The following is a 21,719-nucleotide window of genomic DNA, read 5'->3' as shown; positions in this document are numbered from 1 at the left end:
CAGTTGGTCAGGATAACATCTATGAGTGTGCCCTTGTTTACAGATTTAGTGTTGTACCTGGTGGGTTCCTTGATGATTTGTGTAAGATTGAGGGCATCAAGTTTAGATTGTAGGACTGCAGAGGTGTTAAGAGAGACTTATTTCTGGAGAGAGTAATTTTTAAAATTAGTTGTTTGAACTGTTTGGGTATGGTCCTGGAAAGTATGACATTACTTTGCAGGCTATCGCTGCAGTAGACTGCAACTCCTCCCCCTTTGGCAGTTTCATCTTGACGGAAAATGTTATAGTTGGGTATGGAAATCTCAGAATTTTTGGTGGCCTTCCTAAGCCAGGATTCAGACACGGCAAGGACATCAGGGTTGGCAGAGTGTGCTAAAGCAGTGAGTAAAACAAACATAGGGAGGAGGCTTCTGATGTTGACATGCATGAAACCAAGGCTTTTTCGATCACAGAACTCAACAAATGAGGGTGCCTGGGGACATGCAGTGCCTGGGTTTACCTCCACATCACTGAGGAGGAGTAGTATGAGGGTGCGGCTAAAGGCTATCAAAACTGGTCACCTAGAGCGTTGGGGACAAAGAATAAAAGGAGCAGATTTCTGGGCATGGTAGAATATATTCAGGGCATAATGCGCAGACAGGGGTATGGTGGAGTGCAGGTACAGCGGTGGTAAGCCCAGGCACTGGGTGATGATAAGAGAGGTTGTATCTCTGGACATGCTGGAAATGGGTGAGGTCACCGCATGTGTGGGAGGTGGGACAAAGGAGGTATCAGAGGTATGAAGAGTGGAATTAGGGGCGTCCATTGTAAACTAAAACAATGATGACTAACCTGAACAACGGTATACAAGATATTGACATTTGAGAGAGACATACAGCGAGGCATAAAGTTATCGCAGGTGTTGATTGGGAGAGCTAGCTAAAACAACAGGTGAGACAACAACAGCTAATCAGCTAACACAACAACAGCAGGTAAAATAGCGAGGACTAGGCAGAGAGGGTTGGATTACCTACACACAGAGCCTGAGTTTGCGGATGGGGCCGACAGATAAAAAAATTTAAAAAACAGAATGGAGTACCGTGATTAATGGACAGTCCAGCAGGCATCATCTATGTAGCCAAGTGATCATAGTGTCCAGAGGGCAGCAGTAGATGGAACAGGAAACCCGCCACAACGTTAGCAGGCGACAAGGCGTTTAAAGTTAGTAGCCCTCCGACGGAGGCCGGTTGAAGGCACAGCGGATGAAGTATTCGTCGGCAAACCAGTCGTGGGGGTGCGGCGGGGGGCCGTGTCGACAGAGAATCCAAGCCAGATTGCGAAAGAGGTATTGTAGAATTTAGTTTGCTGGCCGGGAGATGCACCTGGCTCACGGCTAACTGGTGCTAGCTTCGTGGCAGTGGCGTTAGTTCACAGTGGCACCCAGTACCGAAGCTATTATCCAGGCTGAGCTGTGAGCTAGCTAGCTGCAAGCTAGCTGTGAAGATCAGAAGTAGTGGTCCAGGGATTACGGCAGGAATCTGGCGTTGTTGTGGAGAGACAGTCCGATACTAGTAGACTGGTGAGTATTATCCAGGCTGAGAACAGGGCTGGTATCTGTGCAGAAGGTAAAAGTTGCTAGCAGTGGCTAACAATGACTGAAAGCTAATTAGCTGGTTAGCTTCCGGAGGTTCTTGAATGTGTTCTAAAAAATTAAAAAATAGCGATACCGTATCACATTGGGTGAGGCAGGTTACCGGAAGGTATAATCGAATTAAAAATCGAAAAGGGATTGAAAATAAAATTGAAATATATATGCAAAAAAACACAAAAAATACAAAAGTACACGAGACAAAACATGTCTTCACTGCTACGCCATCTTGGTTGTTGTTGATAATATTAAAGTGATAGTGTCAAATCACCAATTATTAATTTATCTCCTGGTATAGCCGACAATGTGGCAGGGAAATGGGTATTAGCATATGGAGAATTGAGTAGGATGCTGCCCTGTAGCCTGGCCTGCTGATGAGGAACAGAGTGGTGAGAGGGGCAAATGGGAGGTTGAGGTAAAGGCTACCCACAGGGAAGCTCACTACTGCTTTTCACTCAGCTATTCAACAAATCAATTTCCTACTCCACACAATGTAAAAATTTGAATCAATGTTAGGATACATTGACATTATCTTTGTCAATGTTATTTCAAGTCCACTGCACATGCTCACTGCAAAGAATAACATAAACAAAACAAAAAACAAATAACTCAGGCATTAGGGACATTTAATAGCAATGTTTGGTGACAGCTAGTATGTGTTAATCAACATTAACTTGAAGCCACAAAAAGGAACATAATGATGGTAGTAATGAAAAATAACCTTACAGAAACACGGAGGAAAGAGGATTATTGAATCAACTACTGAAATGACACTGAAAACATAATGAGACATTTGTCTGTGGGACGGAATCTGAATCCATACGTCCTATGAATCTCCTGTGAGACTGTTGAAGCGATGAGGAGTAACGTAAACTCACCCCATTCTGTACAAATGTGCGCAACCGCAACATTCAAACGAGGCTACAAAGAAAACTAATGGGACTGTAGCAACTGTGTTGACTTCAAAATCTGGGGTATGAACAACGTTTCTATTCAAGCGTTGATCAACATTGGTAGTAATGGCTTTATAGTATTGGAGAACAGTTGAACAAAACTGACCCTCCGTTACATCGTGATGTGTCATGCCGTAACGTACAACACGCATGAAGCAACTATTTCTGTCTTACAATCTCTCTCCACCAGGTTTAGCACTTCTCTCATCCTTTAAAAACAAGAAATGGACAGTGACAGGGGTAAGGGTGGTAACTAGTCATTTTTTGCTTCATCACTGCATGCGATCATCATTCTCAAAGCCGCTGTTTACTTCTAAGATCACTTTAGCACCGTCCTAAAAACCCGATTCAAATTCGACACGAACCTTCAAATAAGTTTGTAATGACACATTATATAAACTCTCCATAGTGTTTTATTTACATTTTACAGGCGATAAGTTGGACAGCAATTTTCCCACACATCTCTCCTTCTCACTATCACGCATTAATTTTGCTTCCCCACCAGCCATTTTTTTAAAAGACCCGACGGGGCTCATTGCCTTCTAGAATCATGCAGAAATGGGCAGCGTGGGGGTCATATAATTGATTCTGTTGGAACGGGGAGAAATGATGCTTTACAATGGTATTGACATTACAGTTGATCTGGAAGTATTACGTTTTTTGGGGTGCTAAAATAACGTAAATTGTACGAACCAAGGCGATGTACAAAAGTGAGTGAGTTTACGTTAGAAGGCTATGGAGGTAACATGGCAGTCCTCCAAACAAATATTAACATGATCCAAGCATGCACAGTACCACCAGCCCCCCTTCACACAAACAGCTTTAAAAATAGCACGCTTGTGTAGTTCTCTTATCTATCCCCTATAACCCAGCCCCACCCTGCCCCCTCCAGTCTCTATATCTGTGGTCCTGAGCTGCTCTGAGTGGGTTTTAGGTGGCGGGACTGAGCCCTGTGCTGGTTGTCTGTGTAGAGATTAGCGTGCAGGCAGGCAGAGGCGCCCCCACTGTCACCGGCATCACAGGCCCAGAAAGGAGAGGAGGTTGCTGGGAGGGATTTGACCCAGGATGCCTTGGCTTGGGCTCAGGCAACCTCCATTTGGAGGGGCGATAGCCGACAACCTTTGGATCCGACCTGCCAGGACCATATTCAGCAGAGGGCCCTCTCGCTGCTCCTGAACACACGCACTGAGAACCAGACTACAGGAATCAAACACACTCAACACAGATTATCCTCACTCTCTGTCAGCGTGGCACCAGCAAACACTCGCAGGAATATTCTCTCTCTCTGGCAGCAGCAAAACTCCTGGGGTTGCTACTGCAACATTACATAAGTGTTATGAGAACTTGACTGTTCTGCACTGGTTTTAGCTAGACATGAACCAATGGGAATAGCTCCCTCCAGCGGGAGTGAGGAGAGGTATCTGAAGAGAGGAAATAAGGGTAGAATGTCAGACAGGCGTGAACACCACTACTGAAATGCTGCAGCACAACTCCCTGCGGGTCTGTGCTCCAATGATCACTCCCTGACAGGTCCACACAGACAGCAGCAGCAAACTGTTCCTGACAGGCACTTTTTGACACCAGGCGGAACGGATACAGAGGATTCAAACCACACAGCGTAGCGCAGGCACACAGTATGCTACCAGTATTTCAGGACCTTTTTGATAATTCATCAGCGAGGTCTGTCGGCATCCTGTCAAAACAACAGACAGTTTTAGAGTGAAATGTTCCCAGGCATGCAGGGAATAGAAACGTGTGTATGTTATCCCCTAACAAGCATTGTATATCCTGTAGGCCTACTGCTATGGAGGCATCATAGTGAACAGATTTTGGGGGAGGAGGTCAACCTTTATCCTGACATGATATGCTGTGCACTAGAATATGTTGCTATTCAAAGAGCTTTTGAAAAAGCGTTGTATGCCTTGTAGGTTGAAAAAGCCATGAAATAAAAGCTGTCAATGGTTATAAAACAGGAAGCAGAGCTTCAGTCTTGTTTGAATTTGACAGTCAAATTAAGAAGTTATTCTAATCCAGTATGTGCAATACACACTCATCTCCTGTGTAAAGAAATGGTAAGGGCTTGAAAATGTATGTATTGGTAGAACCGGTAGGTTGAGGTCCCCTTCACATATTTCTATAACACCAGTTATAGACTAACTACTATTACTCTACTCTAATTGTATCATCATCTGTATCAAACTCCAAGCTCTCCATCTGAAGTTTTCAGTCAAATAGCACAAGGTTTCATTACTCTAAAGTATTACTCTAATCTATAGTGATGATGTGTACATAGATAGTAATCTTTTCAGTTTGAATGATTGTACGAAGACTGTACAATAAAGTAAACCATGTCAACATTTAACTCTAGCCTATATATTAATAACAGCAAAGACTAAATAAAAACCCCCAGAGAAAACAGAAATAGAAGGCTGCAGAGGAGCCCAGGAGAGGTGGGGTGAGGGGGAGGCGGAGTGTATGGGTGACTTACGGCAGGACAAGGGTGTTCTCCTGTGGGCCACTTGTGCTGTAGTAGTCATACATACGGGTCTGCAGGGCATACTGCTCATCATGGAGGTTGGGAAGCTTTCGCAGGGCCTTCACAAACACATTAGGCTCTGGGCACAGCACTGTGGAAGAGAGGGACAAAGAGAGAAGGTGTTGCCATTAGTGTACAGAGCAACATAACTAATCTGTCAGAGTTCAGGAAAGGTGAGCCCAATAATAGCCTACCGGTACATAGATCTGAGTGTGGTGTTACTTTTGAAAAGAGGGTAGCAGTATGCAACGTTTTGGAGCGTTCAGATAGGAATATGCCATGTAGAACACACGCTCTCTGACATGTAGAATAAGGTTTCACATCAACTCTATTCGTGGCATTTCTATCTGCAAAATACAATAACGTTTGGCTACGAAAGCGTTTGGCTATCGAATGTAGCCCAGGTTTACAATTCCCAGTAAATCATGCCTTGTATTATACTCAACCCTAGTGGCAAATGTGAGAATCACATCAATATGAAAAGTATGCTGTTTGGAATAGAGTTCTAATCATTCATGCATTGGGAAATGTCTTGTATAACTCATCATAGTCCAAACCGCTGGAACGAACTGGCTGACTAAAATTAGGACCTGTGAAAAGTGGACCACCAGCCACTGGTTACAGTGGATGGAAAGATTGCATATAGACAAATATTGGGACTTCCAAACGGAACCTTTGGAACGGTGTGAAAACGGTAGACCTAGAAACTATGTCCATGTTATTTATGGTCTAGTGTTTACTCCAAGTACCATCCACAGTAGTGGATACGGAATTAAATGAGAAGGGCTGGTTAGCCTAGAGATCTCATTCAGAAGACATTTGATCCAAAGCACTTAACATTTAACGTTTCCGTGGCCCACGGAGGAATCTTCAATCTTTCTCCATAGCAGCTGTTACATTTGACAGCTCACGAGACCCTTGCGTGCCAGTATGGAAGGCCAAGAGATTAAAATCGTCTCGATTTGAACGCTTGTTATGCGCATTTTTACACACGTTCATTACACCTGTTTAGTGTGCATTTACAGGTGATTAGAACGTTTGAATATTGTACCTTCAGACTCATGAAATTGTGCCACTGCACACGTTCTGGTTCTGAACGCCTGTGTAGTAACGGGTACATTTCATGCGACTGAAAGTACCACATTGTAGCCACCTCAATTTCCGTGAGTTTTACTTGGTTTGACTTCTGGCCTGTTGCGATGAGTCGCTTACTCAGGGAGGGAGATGTTTCTGAATTAATTTGTCAATTACATTTACAGCATGTAAACGCTACAGCAAGTCGCATTTTTGGTGAGAAAAATGGAGAAAGATATTAAAACAACTTTTTCCTACAAAACTACAAATCTCACGCTGGCTAGCTAGCTTATTTTCATTATTTTCACTAGCATGGCTCGTTAGTTAACTATCAATAGTCTATTGTCTAGCCTTTAACTAATGGTTGTTACATTGTGGAATAGAGCAATAGTTCTTTGTACTTGGCATTTGGTTGAGACAAACAATAGTTTAGAAAATAATTGTTAACTTTGTATATTTGTTGTGTAATTGGTTGGCTTTGCTAGTTAGCAAGCTGATATTTATTTGCTCAAATTGGCCAATTTAGCTTTTAGCTAATGCTTTAGAACAGGCTAGCTCCATGCAGAATCTAGACAATAGAGAATGGGGAATAAGACATGGCTGTTGCAGTTCCCAGGCGAAGTGATAGAACTGCTACAGAGGTAAAAAGGTAAGATCTATATCGAGTAGCTATATTTCAAGGTTGAACCAATGCAATAGGTATTTTATTGGCTTGCTAAATGAGCTGCGTTTCCTGAAAATGTCTCCGATAAAGTTGTTAGTTCTAGTTGTTCTTATGCAACGTCCAGGAAATGTCAAGTACTCAAGCATTTGCAGACCAGTGAGGAGGAGGAAAGCTTATAGAACAAGAATTACTAGCTAGTTATATCAGACATTTTATTGGCTTGCCAAATGAGCTGCTTTTCCGGAAATGTCTCTAAAGCTACACTCTTAGAAAAAAAAGTTCCATCTCGAACTTAAAGTTCTTCAGCTGTCCCCATAGGATAACATTTTGAGGAGCCCTTGTTGGTTTTAGGTTGAACCATTTTGGGTTCAATGTATAACCCTTTCCACAGAGGGTTCTACATGGAACCCAAAACGGTTCTCCCTGGAACCAACAAGGGTTATACTATGGGGACAGTTGAATAACCCTTTTTCAAAGAGTGTATCTAGTTCTAATGCAATGTCCATGTTACAGCCACAACATGATGATCATGTTGTCAAGCATCTGAAGACTAGCGAAGAGGAGAAAAGCCTGTTTTGGATGAGCAAGGAAGAACAATAAACTAGCTATATGAGTTAAACATGTTCAGGAAAAGCAGGGAGAGAGAAAGCTAGTAGTAGTAACATTATTATTTCAAACCTCACATGCATCTGTTATATTTAGGCAATATCTTCCTAACAAGAATTTAGACCAGTTGACAATTCAACAGAATTCAGTCTTGCGGGCGGCAGCGTAGCCTAGTGGTTAGAGCGTTGGACTAGTAACCGGAAGGTTGTGAGTTCAAACCCCCGAGCTGACAAGGTACAAATCTGTCGTTCTGCCCCTGAACAGCAACACCCACTGTTCCCAGGCCGTCATTGAAAATAAGAATATGTTCTTAACTGACTTGCCTGGTTAAATAAAGGTAAAATTAAAAATTAAATTGTTCATGTTGATGATCGGTACAACATGAGACAGATAGCAAGCCATGGTATATCAGGCCAAATACCAATGGTATGAGTCAATATTACTTGTTTACTGTTGTAATTATGTTGCTAACCAGTTTAATAGTAGTAAGGCACCTTGGGGTTTGTGGTATATGGCAAATATACCACGGCTATGTGCTCTATCCAGGCGTTGAGTCGTGCAAAGAACAGTCCTAAGCCGTGGTATATTGTCCATATACCACAAACCCCAAGGTGCCTTACTACTATTAAACTGGTTAGCAACGTAATTACAACAGTAAACAAGTCACATTGACTCATACCATTGGTATTTGGCCTGATATACCATGGCTTGCTATCAGTCTCATGTTGTACCGATCATCAACTTGAACAAGACTGAATTCTGTTGAATTGTCAACTGGTCTAAATTCTTGTTAGGAAGATGTTGCTGTTCAGAATTACATGTTTATGACTGATGTTCACAGGAATCTCCAAATTATATGTTGAACGAGCACCACGGATGAAGGAGGAAAACAGCTTCTTTCTACCACACCTTCAAGTCATACAATGTTGGGCCCTGCGGCCTTGTGAATTTTGACCTGTTTAAAAGGTCTTACTCACATTGGCTGCGGAGAGCGTGATCACACAGTCTTCCAGAACAGCTAGTGCTCTCATGCATGTTTCAGTGTTATTTGTCTCGAAGAGAGCATAGAAGTAGTTTAGCTCGTCTGGTAGGCTCGTGTCACTGGGCAGCTCTTGGCTGTGCTTCCCTTTGTAGTCTATATTGGTTTGCAAGCCCTGCCACATCTGACGAGCGTCAGAGCCGGTGTAGTACTTTCGATCTTAGGCCTGTATTGACACTTTGCCTGGTTGATGGTTTGTCGGAGGGCATAGCGGTATTTCTTATAATCTTCCGGGTTGGAGTCACGCTCCTTGGAAGCGGCAGCTCTACCCTTTAGCTCAGTGCATATGTTGCCTGTAATCCATGGCTTCTGGTTGGGGTATGTATGTACAGTCACTGTGGGGACAACGTCATTGATGCACTTATTGATGAAGCCAATGACTGATGTGGCGTACTCCTCAATTCCATCTGAGGAATCGCACAACATATTCCAGTCTGTGCTAGAAAAACAGTCCTGGAGCTTAGCATCTTTTTTTATTAATCTAGTCACTAGTGCTTCCTGCTTTAAATTCAGCTTGTAAACAGGAATCAGGATAGAAATATGGTCAGATTTGCCAAATGGAGGGCGAGGGACAGCTTTCTATGCATATCTATGTGGAGTAAAGGTGGTCCAGAGTTTTTTCCCGATCTGGTTGCACATTTAACATGCTGATGGAAATGTGCTGATGGAAATTTGCTGAAATGGATTTAAAATTCCCTGCATTAAAGTGCCCGGCTACTAGGAGCGCCGCCTCTGGGTGAGCGTTTTCCTGTTTGCTTATGGTGGAATACAGCTCATTCAATGCTGTCTTAGTGTCAGCATCAGTCTGTGGTGGTATATAGACAGCTAAGAAAAATACAGATGAAAACTCTAGGTAGAAGGTGTGGTCTACAGCTTATCATGAGATACTCTACCTCAGGTAAGCAAAAGCTCAAGACTTGCACCAGTTGTTATTTACAAAAAGACATAGTCCGCCGCCCCTTGTCTTACCAGACGCCGCTGTTTTGTCGGCACAGCATATAACCAGCTGTATGTTGATAGCGTCGTCATTCAGCCACGACTCCATGAAGCATAAGGTATTAGTTTTGAATGTCACGCTGGTAGTTTAATCTTCCGAGTAGGTCATCTACTTTATTCTCCAAAGAATGCACGTTTGCTAGCAGAATGGAAGGAAGTGGAGGTTTATTCGATCGCCTACGAATTCTCAGAAGGCAGCCCGCCCTCGGGCACCTTTTTCTCCGCCTCCTCTTCATGCAAATCACGGGGATCTGGGCCTGTTCCCGAGAAAGCAGTATATCATTTGCGTCGGACTCATCAGACTCATTAAAGGAAAGAAATAATTCAAATCAAATCACATTTTATTGGTCGCATAGTGTAGCGAAATGCTTGTGCTTCTAGTTCCGACCGTGCAGTAATATCTAACAAGTAATCTAACAATTTCACAACAACTACCTTATACACATAAGTGTAAAGGAATGATTAAGATTGAGCGATGGCCAAACGGCATAGGCAAGATGCAGTAGATAGTATAGAGTACAGTATATACATGAGATGAGTAATGTAGGGTGTCATGACGTGACCCTCTTTGCGAGCACCCTCCCCCTCTCTCTACCTCTTTCTTCCCCCTACATCCAGCCTCTGTTGTTATCACAGGTCATAAATTCCTAGAGTCACCGCTCTCCTCATGGCCAGGCAGTGTAGAGAGAATGTTTCACAGGAGAACAAAGGAACCTCTTCTCCATCATATAACTTGAGAACTGAACAATGTCCATGTTTTGGAGAATGTGTACACGGTCGGGGGAGAATCCAGCTCCGACCGGTCCATTTTGTTTATTGTTTGTGAAACTCATGAGAGACAATTCAGCAACATTACCATAACTCTGTTTATACAAGAGTCTCAGTTGTGAGGCTTGCATCTAATTGTTGTATAAAATGAATGAGTAAAGATGAACCTATTTGTGAAATTATGTAATGTGATTTTAAACTGTTTAATGAAGGAAACTCCCTTTGGAGTTTAACTCAGTCATAGGCCCACCCCATGAGCACAGACATTGCTCAGGCGTCATGGGACAGCCCTTTCCTACGGTTCTGGATATAACCCCCACCTTGGGAATTTCCCAGCAGGCCAGTACCTCGATCACAGAGGGAGCTAAGGTTTAAGTAGACACCAAGCTTCCCTCGACTACCGAGAGGGCTAAGGTTTGAGTAGAGACCATAAACCTGAGTATAAGCTAGGGTTGTAATGTTTGTTGAAACTCAGACTATCAATACCGACAGAAGAGCAAATCTTTGATACTAATTACTAGTCTGCAGCTAAGAATTCTATACCATTGATTGCGAAGGCTGACAATCGCCAAAACATCTATCTATAACAACATTTATGAATGGGACTCTGAAGTACCCATTCTAACTACGAAAGACGATTCCAACAGAGATCACAACGACACACTGAGCGTATATATATATATATATTGATTGCAATTATTCCCGAATGAGTGAGCGTTCATGTGCAACGGATTAGCATTTCAATTAATATAATTATCAAGTGTGTAGTGACTCCTTTGCATAATTTCCACCTTTCTCAGTCTACACCCACTTCTCTTTTGTCCACCAAGCCGTAATACCGGTTTATCCCACTAGGGAACCTCCCCTATCATTTCCTTGTAACCATATGTACAACTGTAAGTTTATGCATTTCTGTGATTATTTAGTTAATAAATGATTGAGACAATTGATGAATGATTCATAGTGAAGACTGGGTTTGTGCAGATAACCAACAATTTACGACGTTTGCAATGAGACACGTGAGGTAAAGAATAATTCATTAATTAGAAGACTAATTGATCATATATTAAAATATCTGAAAAGTTGCATTAGGAAAATTATAATCTGAATATTTTCCTTGGTGCCTCGACTTCCTAGTTGACTAGAATAATCACGTAATAATAATTACAGAATTTATTTGATAAAACTGTCTTCATTTTAATGATGCCAAAGACACAACAGGTATGTAAACATTATATAAAGTGGTATTGTTTAAGTGACTAGTGATACATTTATTAAATCTAATTATTCATCATTAAAGTGGCTAAAGAATGAGTCTGTATGTTGGCCGCAACCACTCAATGTTAGTGATGTGATGGCTGTTTAACAGTCTGATAGCCTTGAGATAGAGACTGAAAAACAGCTTCTCGGTCCCAGCTTTAATGCACCTGTACCGACCTCGCCTTTTGGATGATAGCGGGGTGAACATGCAGTGGCTCGTGTGGTTGTTGTCCTTGATGATATTTTTGGCCTTCCTGTGACATCGGGTGGTGTAGGTGTCCTGGAGGGCAGGTAGTTTGTCCCCGGTGATGTGTTGTGCAGACCTCACTACCCTCTGGAGAGCCTTACAGTTGTGGGTGGAGCAGTTGCCGTACCAGGCAATACAGCCGGACAGGATGCTCTCGATTGAGCATCTGTAAAGTTTTGTGAGTGTTTTTGGTGACAAGTCAAATTTCTTCATCACGCGGTCTGTGTGGGTGGACAAATTCAGTTTGTCCGTGATGTGTACGCCGAGGAACTTAAAACGTTCCACCTTCTCCACTACTGTCCCGTCGATGTGGATAGCGGGGTGCTCCCTCTGCTGTTTCCTGAAGTCCACGATCATCTCCTTTGTTTTGTTGACGTTGAGTGAGGTTATTTTCCTGACACCACACTCCGAGGGCCCTCACCTCCTCCCTGAGGGCTGAGAACGCACCCTTGTGGGGACCAAGTGTTGAGGATCAGCGGGGTGGAGATGTTGTTTCCTATCCTCACCACCTGAGGGCGGCCCGTCAGAAAGTCCAGGACCCAGTTGCACAGGGCGGGGTAGAGACCCATTCTGCCAGTCCATGGTGCATAATCACAGTCCTGATATCCAGAAGTTTGTTTTCGGTCATATGAGACGTAGCGGCAACATTATGTACAAAATAAGGAAACAAAGGAAAAAAACACAATCGGTTGGGGACACGTAAAACGTCAGCCTTCTTCTCCGGCGCCATTGTTACTTGATACTTCAGACAAGGAAAAATTATGGATTGCTAATTAAAAAGACCATGGTGCTTGCCTACGGAGCTGTGAGGGGAACGGCACCTCAGTACTTCCAGGCTCTGATCAGGCCCTACACCCAAACAAGGGCACTGCGTTCATCCACCTCTGGCCTGCTCGCCTCCCTACCACTGAGGAAGTACAGTTCCCGCTCAGCCCAGTCAAAACTGTTCGCTGCTCTGGCCCCCCAATGGTGGAACAAACTCCCTCACGACGCCAGGACAGCGGAGTCAATCACCACCTTCCGGAGACACCTGAAACCCCACCTCTTTAAGGAATACCTAGGATAGGATAAGTAATCCTTCTCACCCCCCCCTTTAAGATTTAGATGCACTATTGTAAAGTGACTGTTCTACTGGATGTCATAAGGTGAATGCACCAATTTGTAAGTCGCTCTGGATAAGAGCGTCTGCTAAATGACTTAAATGTAAATGTAAAAATACCTTTCAGAATTATGAAGCCTTTGTGCTTTTATTCAATACATAAATGCTTAAAAAATATATATATATATATGTGACATTCACTACCACACAAGTTGTTTTTGGCAATTATCCAAAAACAAACTACAAAAACGCCATTCTTTACCCAATAGGCTGAACAGGTGTAATGTACGCTTGTAAAAAATGTCCATAACAAGCGTTCTAATCACATGTAAATGTACACTGAACAGGTGCAATGAAAGCATGTAAAAATGCCCATAACAAGTGTTCACATCCAGAGACAACACTGTTACAGGTGGGTATAATTTGTGTAACGTTCCAACAGGAATCTGTTTCAAAAACTTCGTAAACAACAAGGTTGCCAACAAACAACGCATACAAAGTTGTATAGCGGCAGAATAAGATACTGCAGTGGGCAATTTAATTACGTTTTTCACTCACCACGTTCATTCCGAAAAGGTCTGTCCTCACTCTGGGAACCTATGGACAAACATTAAGAATAAACTACGTAGTGAGTTGATGACTATTCGGCAGATAGGTGAATTGATCATGCTAATTTGTATGCATTGTTTGTTGGCATCCTTGTACTTCAAAGTTTTTGATACAGATTCCTGTTGGAACTTTTCACAAATTATACCCACTCCACTCTCGCTGCTCGACAACATCCGTCGGCCTGGCTGTGCCACATTGCTCTGGGGAACAGAAGACTGCAATTTGAACAGACTAATCAGGTTAACTCAACCTTGAATGGGACAAAGCTGTAGCTAGAGAGGTTATTTCTGAAGCTGGTGATGGACATGAGGTACACTTTTTACATTCTGCCTTAATTACTACACTAAAAATAAAAGGTTCCTGGAATATCCTTTAGGGGTTCTTCAAATTAAAACTGTGGGGGAACCTATAAGTTCTTCGAAGAACCCCTCTTAATAGATCCTCGAAGAACCTTTAGGGGTTCATATCTGAACTACCTCCCCTATTATTATGCATAACAATAACACAATATTTTAGTTGTCAGTGTTCATTATGATTTAAGTGGCAAAGCAGAATAAAAATTCTAAAACGTGAGCCCCAAGTCCAATGGGTATATCCTCTGGCGTGTTGATGTTGATGTTCTCCGCGTCCATAGCCAGAATGATTTTGCAGTGCATGGTGATTGAGCAGGTTTCCTGGTATATTCATCAGAGGTGTAAGGAGGGTGAAATCTGAATCCCCCAAAAAAGAGTAATTAATACAGATGTTTAACTAAACATACACACAAAAGTATTCATAACTTGGTTTTTGTAGTAACTGTTTATGAAAAAAAAAAACGTTATGGTTTTCATACACATACCTTGTCCATAAGGTAGAGAGGCCTATGGGGTTTTCATTGAAGAGGCAAGGGAGGATGATACATGTGATCTCCATAACATACCGATAGACATACCTTTGTATGCCTCATCGTCTGTATACCTGCAGACAGACACAAAAGTGAGCAGTTCAGTCATCTGCACACAATGCAGCTATCCTTCAACATATTCCAAAAGCATACATATTCTTACCTCTTTGTTTATTGATATCCATTGAATTGTGTCCATTATCTGGTTTAGAAAGATTTGCACAAATATTTAAATATAGATTGTATCATCACTAAACAATATCAATTTAGATCATATAAAAGGGACAAATCTTACCTTAAATTGAGGAGATCTTTACAGTGAAGTGCCTGTACCTGCTGTCCTTTCAAATTCAAATGTTTCAGTTGGGCAGAACATCCACCAATTAAGGAGGTTCCTTGATGAACCCCACCTCCTATGGGGTTCTCAGAAGAACCTTTTGGGAGCAATTTTCAGTGCCAAGAACCCTAAGGTTCTTCAAAGAACTTTGAGGATCTTAGAAGAACCCTTGTTGAACCCCTAATTTTTAGTGTAGACATCTGGTGGCGGGAGAAGGAAGAGTGCCTGTCAAACCAAGGGATGTTCATGCTACCAATGCCAGTGTGCTGTAAAGTGCCAAAATGCAATTTACAGAGAAACCTATTGTAATTGTAATGTTACTAATCTGCTAGATTTTATTATAAGCCTAAGAAAATATGATTCATAATAATATTGCACAAAATGTTTTTCCAAGTTAAAATGCAATGATAAGTGAGACAGACTCACCAGAAGGATTAAGTCCATGCTAACACTATGGACGTTCCATTATTTGCCAGTAGATGGCGCACAATTACACAATGTAATTACACAATGTAAATACACAACGACACATTGTGTCCAGTAAGTGACTAACGGACATTGTCTATTAAACTCAGCTCACTCTTTTTTACCTATTTTGAATTCTAAAATCATTAGTTGTATTATGTACTGTCTTGAATTCCATGCAGGAATTCAATCTTCAGTGACATTGCTGTTAGCCTGGTTTCCATCTCTGTTCAGCTATTACATTACACTCCTTGCCACTCCTGTCATTTGCCAATGGATATGCAGGATACGAACATTCCAGGTAAACAATGGACATATAGCAATTAGCAAAATAACCCATTTTCATACGCGTCTAAAATCTGAATAAATGTGTGAACAGTAATATTTTACACATATGAACGTACCCATAAGCAATTTCTGATGAAAAAAAAACATGTGAAAAGTGTGTGGATATAGCATTTTGGAATTAAACTCATCAAATATACAATTGATATACACTGATGTACAAAACATTAGTAACACCTGCTACTTTCATGACAGACTGACCAGGTAAATTGAGGTGAAAGTTATGATCCCTTATTTATGTCACTTGTTAAATCACTTCAATCAGTGTAGATGATGTGGACAAGACGGCTTAATAATCTTTCATTAACCCACGGTAAAGTGGGCAAGACAAGTGCTTTTGAGGGGGGTATGCCAGACGCACCGGTTTGAGTGTGTCAAGAACTGCAACTCTGCTGGGGTTTTCACACTCGAGTTTCCAACGTGAATCAAGAATGGTCTACCACCTAAACGACGTCCAGCCAACTAGGGTAAACATGGGATGACCAGAGATGTTCTCTTGATAAGTGCGTGAATTGGATAACTTTCCTGTCCTGCTAAGAATATTCTAGACAGACAAAGGTTTGTGGTGAACACTATCATTTAGGTCAACTGTGACTGATTGGACAGTTAACCAGTACTGAAACAAACAATACCTTTGGTTGTCTTGCACCCTTGACATCATATTATGAAGTTGAGTCCTGCTGTTGCCTAATCTTGTACGTCATAGCTAATTATTCATTAGTTGAACCTTAGGGCAGTACACATCCATCCACAGTGTGTGTGTGTTCTCAAATACATCTTACAATGAGAGGAAGGAAGTGAGTTGGAAAGTTAATCTTTACTAACCATGCATGGACAAACATGACCATGATTTTCAAGGTGCAACCAAGATATGTTGCAAGAAGTTCACATGACCTTCTACAGCAGGGTTCCCCTACTGGCAGCCCAAATGTGGCCTGTGGGTGGTTTTATTCCCCCCTATTGTTTTCACAGAAAAACTCATAAATGTGTTCATGTAAAAACTGTAAAAACAACATGGAATCAGCTCAAGTGATTTTTATTTTGGAACTCTGTTCCCAAGTATTCTCACACATAAGAGAAACATGTTGTTTTTTAACCTTTATTTAACTAGGAAAGTCAGTTAAGAACAAATTCTTATTTACAATGACGGCCTACCCCGGACAAACCCAGACTACGCTGGACCAATTGTGCGCCGCCCTATATGGGACTCCCAATCACGGCTGGTTGTGATACAGCCTGGAATCGAACCAGGGTCTGTAGTGACGCCTCTAACACAAATGCTGTGCCTTAGACCGCTGTGCCAGTCAGGAGCAAATTATTTGTTAATATGTTCCGCCACCCGACCATCTGTGGCTGAAACTAGTTGATGATCCCTGATCTACAGGTAGATAATTACGCCTAAGTGTTTGCTTGTTACAATTTACAAAGCAAATGTAGCAGTAGTTACATTTGACAACTCACAAGACCCCTGCGTGCCAGGAGTGTATTCATTACGTCTTGCAACCAAAACAGTTTACCTTTTAAGAACCAAATGGAGCGAAACGGAGAGGGACCTATATGATTTTGACCAATATAAACTCTTTTCCCTTGCAAAAGTTCTCTTGTTTGGAGTAAACGGTTTCTGTTGTAACAGACGAAACGTTTTGCTACAAAATCGGTGTAATGAATACACCCCAGGTCAACTGCTACTGTACCTAGCGAGTTTCCGCCAATGTGTTGCATCAACATGCGTCACACAGCATCATTCAAATCAAATAAATGCACTTTGTTTTGGCAACAACAAATACACTTTAAAAGTCCCGGTCAAAAAGGCTTTACCGTTATTATGGTACATCATCCCGATAGTTCCTCCGGTGTTGATGACCAAGACTCGCGCTTCAGCACTGGGGCTCACATCCAGAGACTCAACACTGTTGCTGCTCGACAACCTCCTCCTTCGGCCTGGCTGTACCACATTGCTCCGGTAAACAGAAGTATGCGACTTGAACACAGACTGATCAAGTTGACTCAACCTTGAATGGGACAAAGCTCTAGCGACAGAGGTCATTACTGAAGCTGGAGACGGACATAAGATATACTTTTTACATTCCGCCATGATGACTAGACAACTGATGGCGGGGGAAGAGTGGAAGTCAAACCAAGGGATGTTCTTAAAGTGACAGACAATAATGACAAGTTGTTGTGAAGTGACAAAACGCAATTTACAGAGAAACTACGCTATATCAGAACTGTAATGTTACTAATCTGCTTGATTTTATTATAAACCTAAGTAAATATAATGATTCACAATGATGATATTACCGTAAATTGTTTTCCAAGTTAAAACAATGTACATACAATGCAATTATAAGAGTGAGACTGAGACCCACCAGAAGGAAGAAGTCCATAATGTAGTGTAGAGGACGTACGTTAATGGGTTTAGAGTTTTTCGTCAATAGCCTTCAAGGATAATTTCAAGAGTAGCGTCTTCAACCAATAGGAAAAAAATGGTAGAAGTTGTTGGCAAAAACACCATGATCACGTGGGAGTAATTATCCCTTGTTAAGGTTTTTGTTTTCTCACCCAATGTTCGCCGGTCTGATGGACCCACAACATTATTGGGTTTTTAAAACAATACAGCCATAACAATTTACATACAAATATTTCAAACTTAATACTTAAATGTTGACTTATTTGGGGGTTGCTGGATCGAATCCCCGAGCTGACAAGATAGAAATCTGTCGTTCTGCCCCAGAACAAGGCAGCGTCATTGTTAATAAGAAGAATACGAATTTGTTCTTAACTGACATACCTAGTTAAATAAAGGTTCAATCAAAAATAATTATCCATTTCAAGCAGCATACATGGTTAATATTTGCTATTTACCTCTGCTAGATCACATTTATCAATTAAAGCGCTATTTGTTTGGATAAAATGTGATTTTTGTCAAAATGAATCAATTATATTCAAGACATGGGTGGAATAAATCATGTTTATCTTGAACAAATATAAATGAAACAAGGTTTTCATCACTATTGACGTTTATTGCTTTGAACTGAATAAATTGAATGCCAGATTTTGCATACAGTATTTTATGGAAATGATAAATGAGCCCCATTTAACACAAATTAAGGCCTGTCTACACACCACATTAGGGACCGTATTACTGTGTGCGTGTTGCAAATGTATTTCTTGCAGTTGATGCATGTGTACTGTTTCTTCCTGTCCTTCTTGGGTCCACACACATCTCAGCGCTTCTTGTTACTACTGGCTGTAATCTAGAATGATGAAAACACTTAGTTCAGGAATTTTACGAACATCTCACTCACTCACATATATAGTTACAGCAGGCCAAGGTAGGAGAGTCAGACACACACACGCATGCAACAATATCACTCACACTTACTTTGGGAATTGGAGTAGTTGGTTCTGTGGGTCGGGCGGATGGGGCACCAGCATCCTCCTTGTGAATCCTCCTCATGATGGCTGCAGAAGCTGGGGTCATTGGAATTCAGTCTTCAGCGAGATTGTTGTTAGCCTGGTTGCCATCTCTGTTCAGCTATTACATTACACTCCTTGCCACTCCTGTCATTTGCCAATGGATATGCAGGATATGAACACTCCATTCCAGCTAAATAATGGACATATAGCAATAAGCAAAATTACACATTTTCATACACGTCTAAAATCTATGAATAAAAAATGTGAGAACAGTAATATTTTACACACACATGAACATACCCATAAGCAATGATTTCTGATTTAAAAAAACACAAATGTCAAAAACTTGTGGATGTAGAGTTTCGGAATTAAACTCCTCAAATATACAGTGGATATACAATTGATATACACTGAGTGTACAAAACATTAGGAACAGCTGCTCTTTTCATGACATAGACTGGCCGGGTGAATTGAAGTGAAAGCTATGATCCATTATTGATGTCACTTGTTAAATCCACTTCAATCAGTGTAGATGAAGGAGAGGAGACAGGTAAATAACGTTTTTTATGTATTAAGTATCAAAATAAAGTATAAATCATTTCAAATTCCTAATATCTTGGTTTTTTTTTTACAGATAGCCAGGGTAACACTCCAACACTCAGACATAATTTACAAACGAAGCATGTGTGTTTAGTGAGTCCTCCAGATCAAAGGCAGTGGGGATGACCATGGATGTTCTCTTGATAAGTGCTTGAATTTGATCATTTTCCTGTCCTGCTAATCATTAAAAATGTCCCTTTTGGGTGACAGGGAAAATGTATGGAGTAAAAAGTACATAATTTTCTTTACGAATGTAGTGAAGTAAAAGTAAAAGTTGTTCTAAAATAAAGTACAGATACCCGAAAAAGGTGAACGGCAAGGCACTGGAGTGATGACCGCCCTTGCCATCTCCCCACGGGGACTCTCTGCCACTATTACGGGGGCAGAGAGTTTCTCTCTCTCTCCAAAGACTGGAGTTGAAAAGATGGGCAGATTAAAGTTCCAGTGTTGTGTCACAAATGTAATTATCTTTGTAAGGGTGTGTGGATGAAAGCTCCTGATTCAGCTGATCTTTTCCTCAAACTCATTCTAGACTGGCAAAGGTTTGTGGTGAACACCATCATTTAGGTCAACTGTGACTGATTGGACAGTTAACCAGTACTGAAACAAACAATAACTTTGGTTGTCTTGTACCCTTAACATAATATTATGAAGCTGAGTCCTGCTGTTTCCTAATCGTGTACGTCATAGGTAGTTAATCATTAGTTGACCGTTAGGGCAGTACACATCCATCCACAGTGTGTGTGTGTTCTCAAATCCATCTTACAATGGGAGGAAGGAAGTGAGTTGAAAATGTAATCTTCATTAACCATGCATGGACAAACATGACCATGATCTTCAAGGGGCAACCAATATATGTTGCAAGAAGTTCACATGATCTTCTACAGCAGGGTTCCCCTACTGGCAGACCACATTTGGCCTGTGCTTGGTTTTATTCCCCACTACATTTTTTTGAGCTAAATTAAGTTGTATTTTTATTGTTGGATATCAACTGTAAAAACACCAGAAAATCAGCTCAAGTGACTTAAATTTTGGAACTCTGTTGAAGTATTCCCCTGCGTAATAGAGGCACTTGACCATACACAAAATGCATCCATGTTAGAAATTATTGTTTGTCAAACATTATATCTGTTTGGGCTTTTTGTTATCAATTTGCAGTCTGCAAATTAGTAGCGATGTTTTCCCGCTCTCCGACCATCCGCGGCTGAATCAATGTGATGATCCTTGTTGAACAGGGAGATAATGACGTCTAAGTGTTTGCTTGTTACATTTTACAAAACAAGTGTAGCAGCAGTTTCATTTGACAACTCACGAGACAGGACCCCTGCATGCAAGGGGTGGTGTATTCATTCATAATTGAAGGTTCTTCTTTTGTTATCAGTTGTCTTTTTATTAGTTTCCATGGTTCTCATATATAGTCCTGCCAGTGACTATATAAGTCTGGTACAAAAGTCAAGGTCTACATCAGATATATTAGAAACCAGAATGGTTGACATGTAATTTTTTTAGCAGTTCACAAATTGCCACTTCTGCCTCCCAATTGTGTCATTCTGCTTTGCCCAAAAGCCCAAAATTGCCCAAAACCTGTTCTCTTTAACTCCTTATTTATTTTTCTGCAGTATTTTTGTCCTACCACTGCATGTATTGATATTTTCTTCCAGCTACTAAAACGTCGTCGTCATTGAATGGATGTTGCGTTTTTTGCCAGCAGATGGCACACAATTACACATAATGTAATTACAAAGGACAATAACATTATGACACATTGTGTCCAGTGACTAGCCGACGTTGTCCGTTAATTAAACTCAGATCACTCTTTTTACCTATTTTGAATTCTAAAATCATTCGTTGCATTATGTATTATCTTGACTTTCATGCAGGAATTCAATCTTCAGTGAGATTGCTGTTAGCCTGGTTTCCATCTCTGTTCAGCTATTACATTCCACTCCTTGCCACCCCTGTCATTTGCAAATGTATATGCAGGAAACGAACGTTCTATTCCAGATAAACAATGGATATATAGCAATTAGCAACAACAACAAAAACACATTTGCTTACACGTCTATTGGCCAACGTGCAATAATTGGAAAACAAAATTGATGATATACGATTAAAAACTGTAATATCTTATGTTTCAGAGTCGTGGCTGAGCAACGACACAGATAATATAGAGTTGACAGGATTTTTCCAT

At 41.2% G+C, this 21,719-nt stretch overlaps 1 protein-coding gene across 9 annotated transcripts in view; it reads right to left on the bottom strand.

Annotated features, from left to right (window-relative positions):
- LOC118362527 (60 kDa lysophospholipase-like) overlaps positions 1-18,009 on the bottom strand; it is a 63,553-nt gene extending 45,544 nt beyond the window's left edge. For 2 of the 9 annotated variants that reach the window (XR_004821221.2, XR_004821222.2), the window contains exons 1-2: positions 17,327-17,804; positions 5,069-5,207 (exon numbers count right to left, since the gene is read on the bottom strand). Coding sequence is in view for 5 of the 9 variants with exons in the window: in XM_052486244.1 (XP_052342204.1) it covers positions 5,069-5,207; positions 17,327-17,603 (416 nt within the window). In the remaining 4 variants the exon portion in view is untranslated. Of the gene's footprint in view, positions 1-5,068; positions 5,209-17,326; positions 17,820-17,877 lie in introns of those variants that run through there. The other 7 variants (XM_052486245.1, XR_004821223.2, XM_052486244.1 and 4 more) reach the window with 7 other exon arrangements.
- Between the last annotated feature and the right edge of the window lie 3,710 nt (positions 18,010-21,719).

The sequence above is a fragment of the Oncorhynchus keta genome, chromosome 29, assembly GCF_023373465.1.
Source record: "Oncorhynchus keta strain PuntledgeMale-10-30-2019 chromosome 29, Oket_V2, whole genome shotgun sequence".
In the NCBI taxonomy this organism is placed as follows: Eukaryota; Metazoa; Chordata; class Actinopteri; order Salmoniformes; family Salmonidae; genus Oncorhynchus; species Oncorhynchus keta.
The sequence above is the reverse complement of the archived record's forward strand: the minus strand, read 5'-3'. Positions and strand labels throughout refer to the sequence as shown.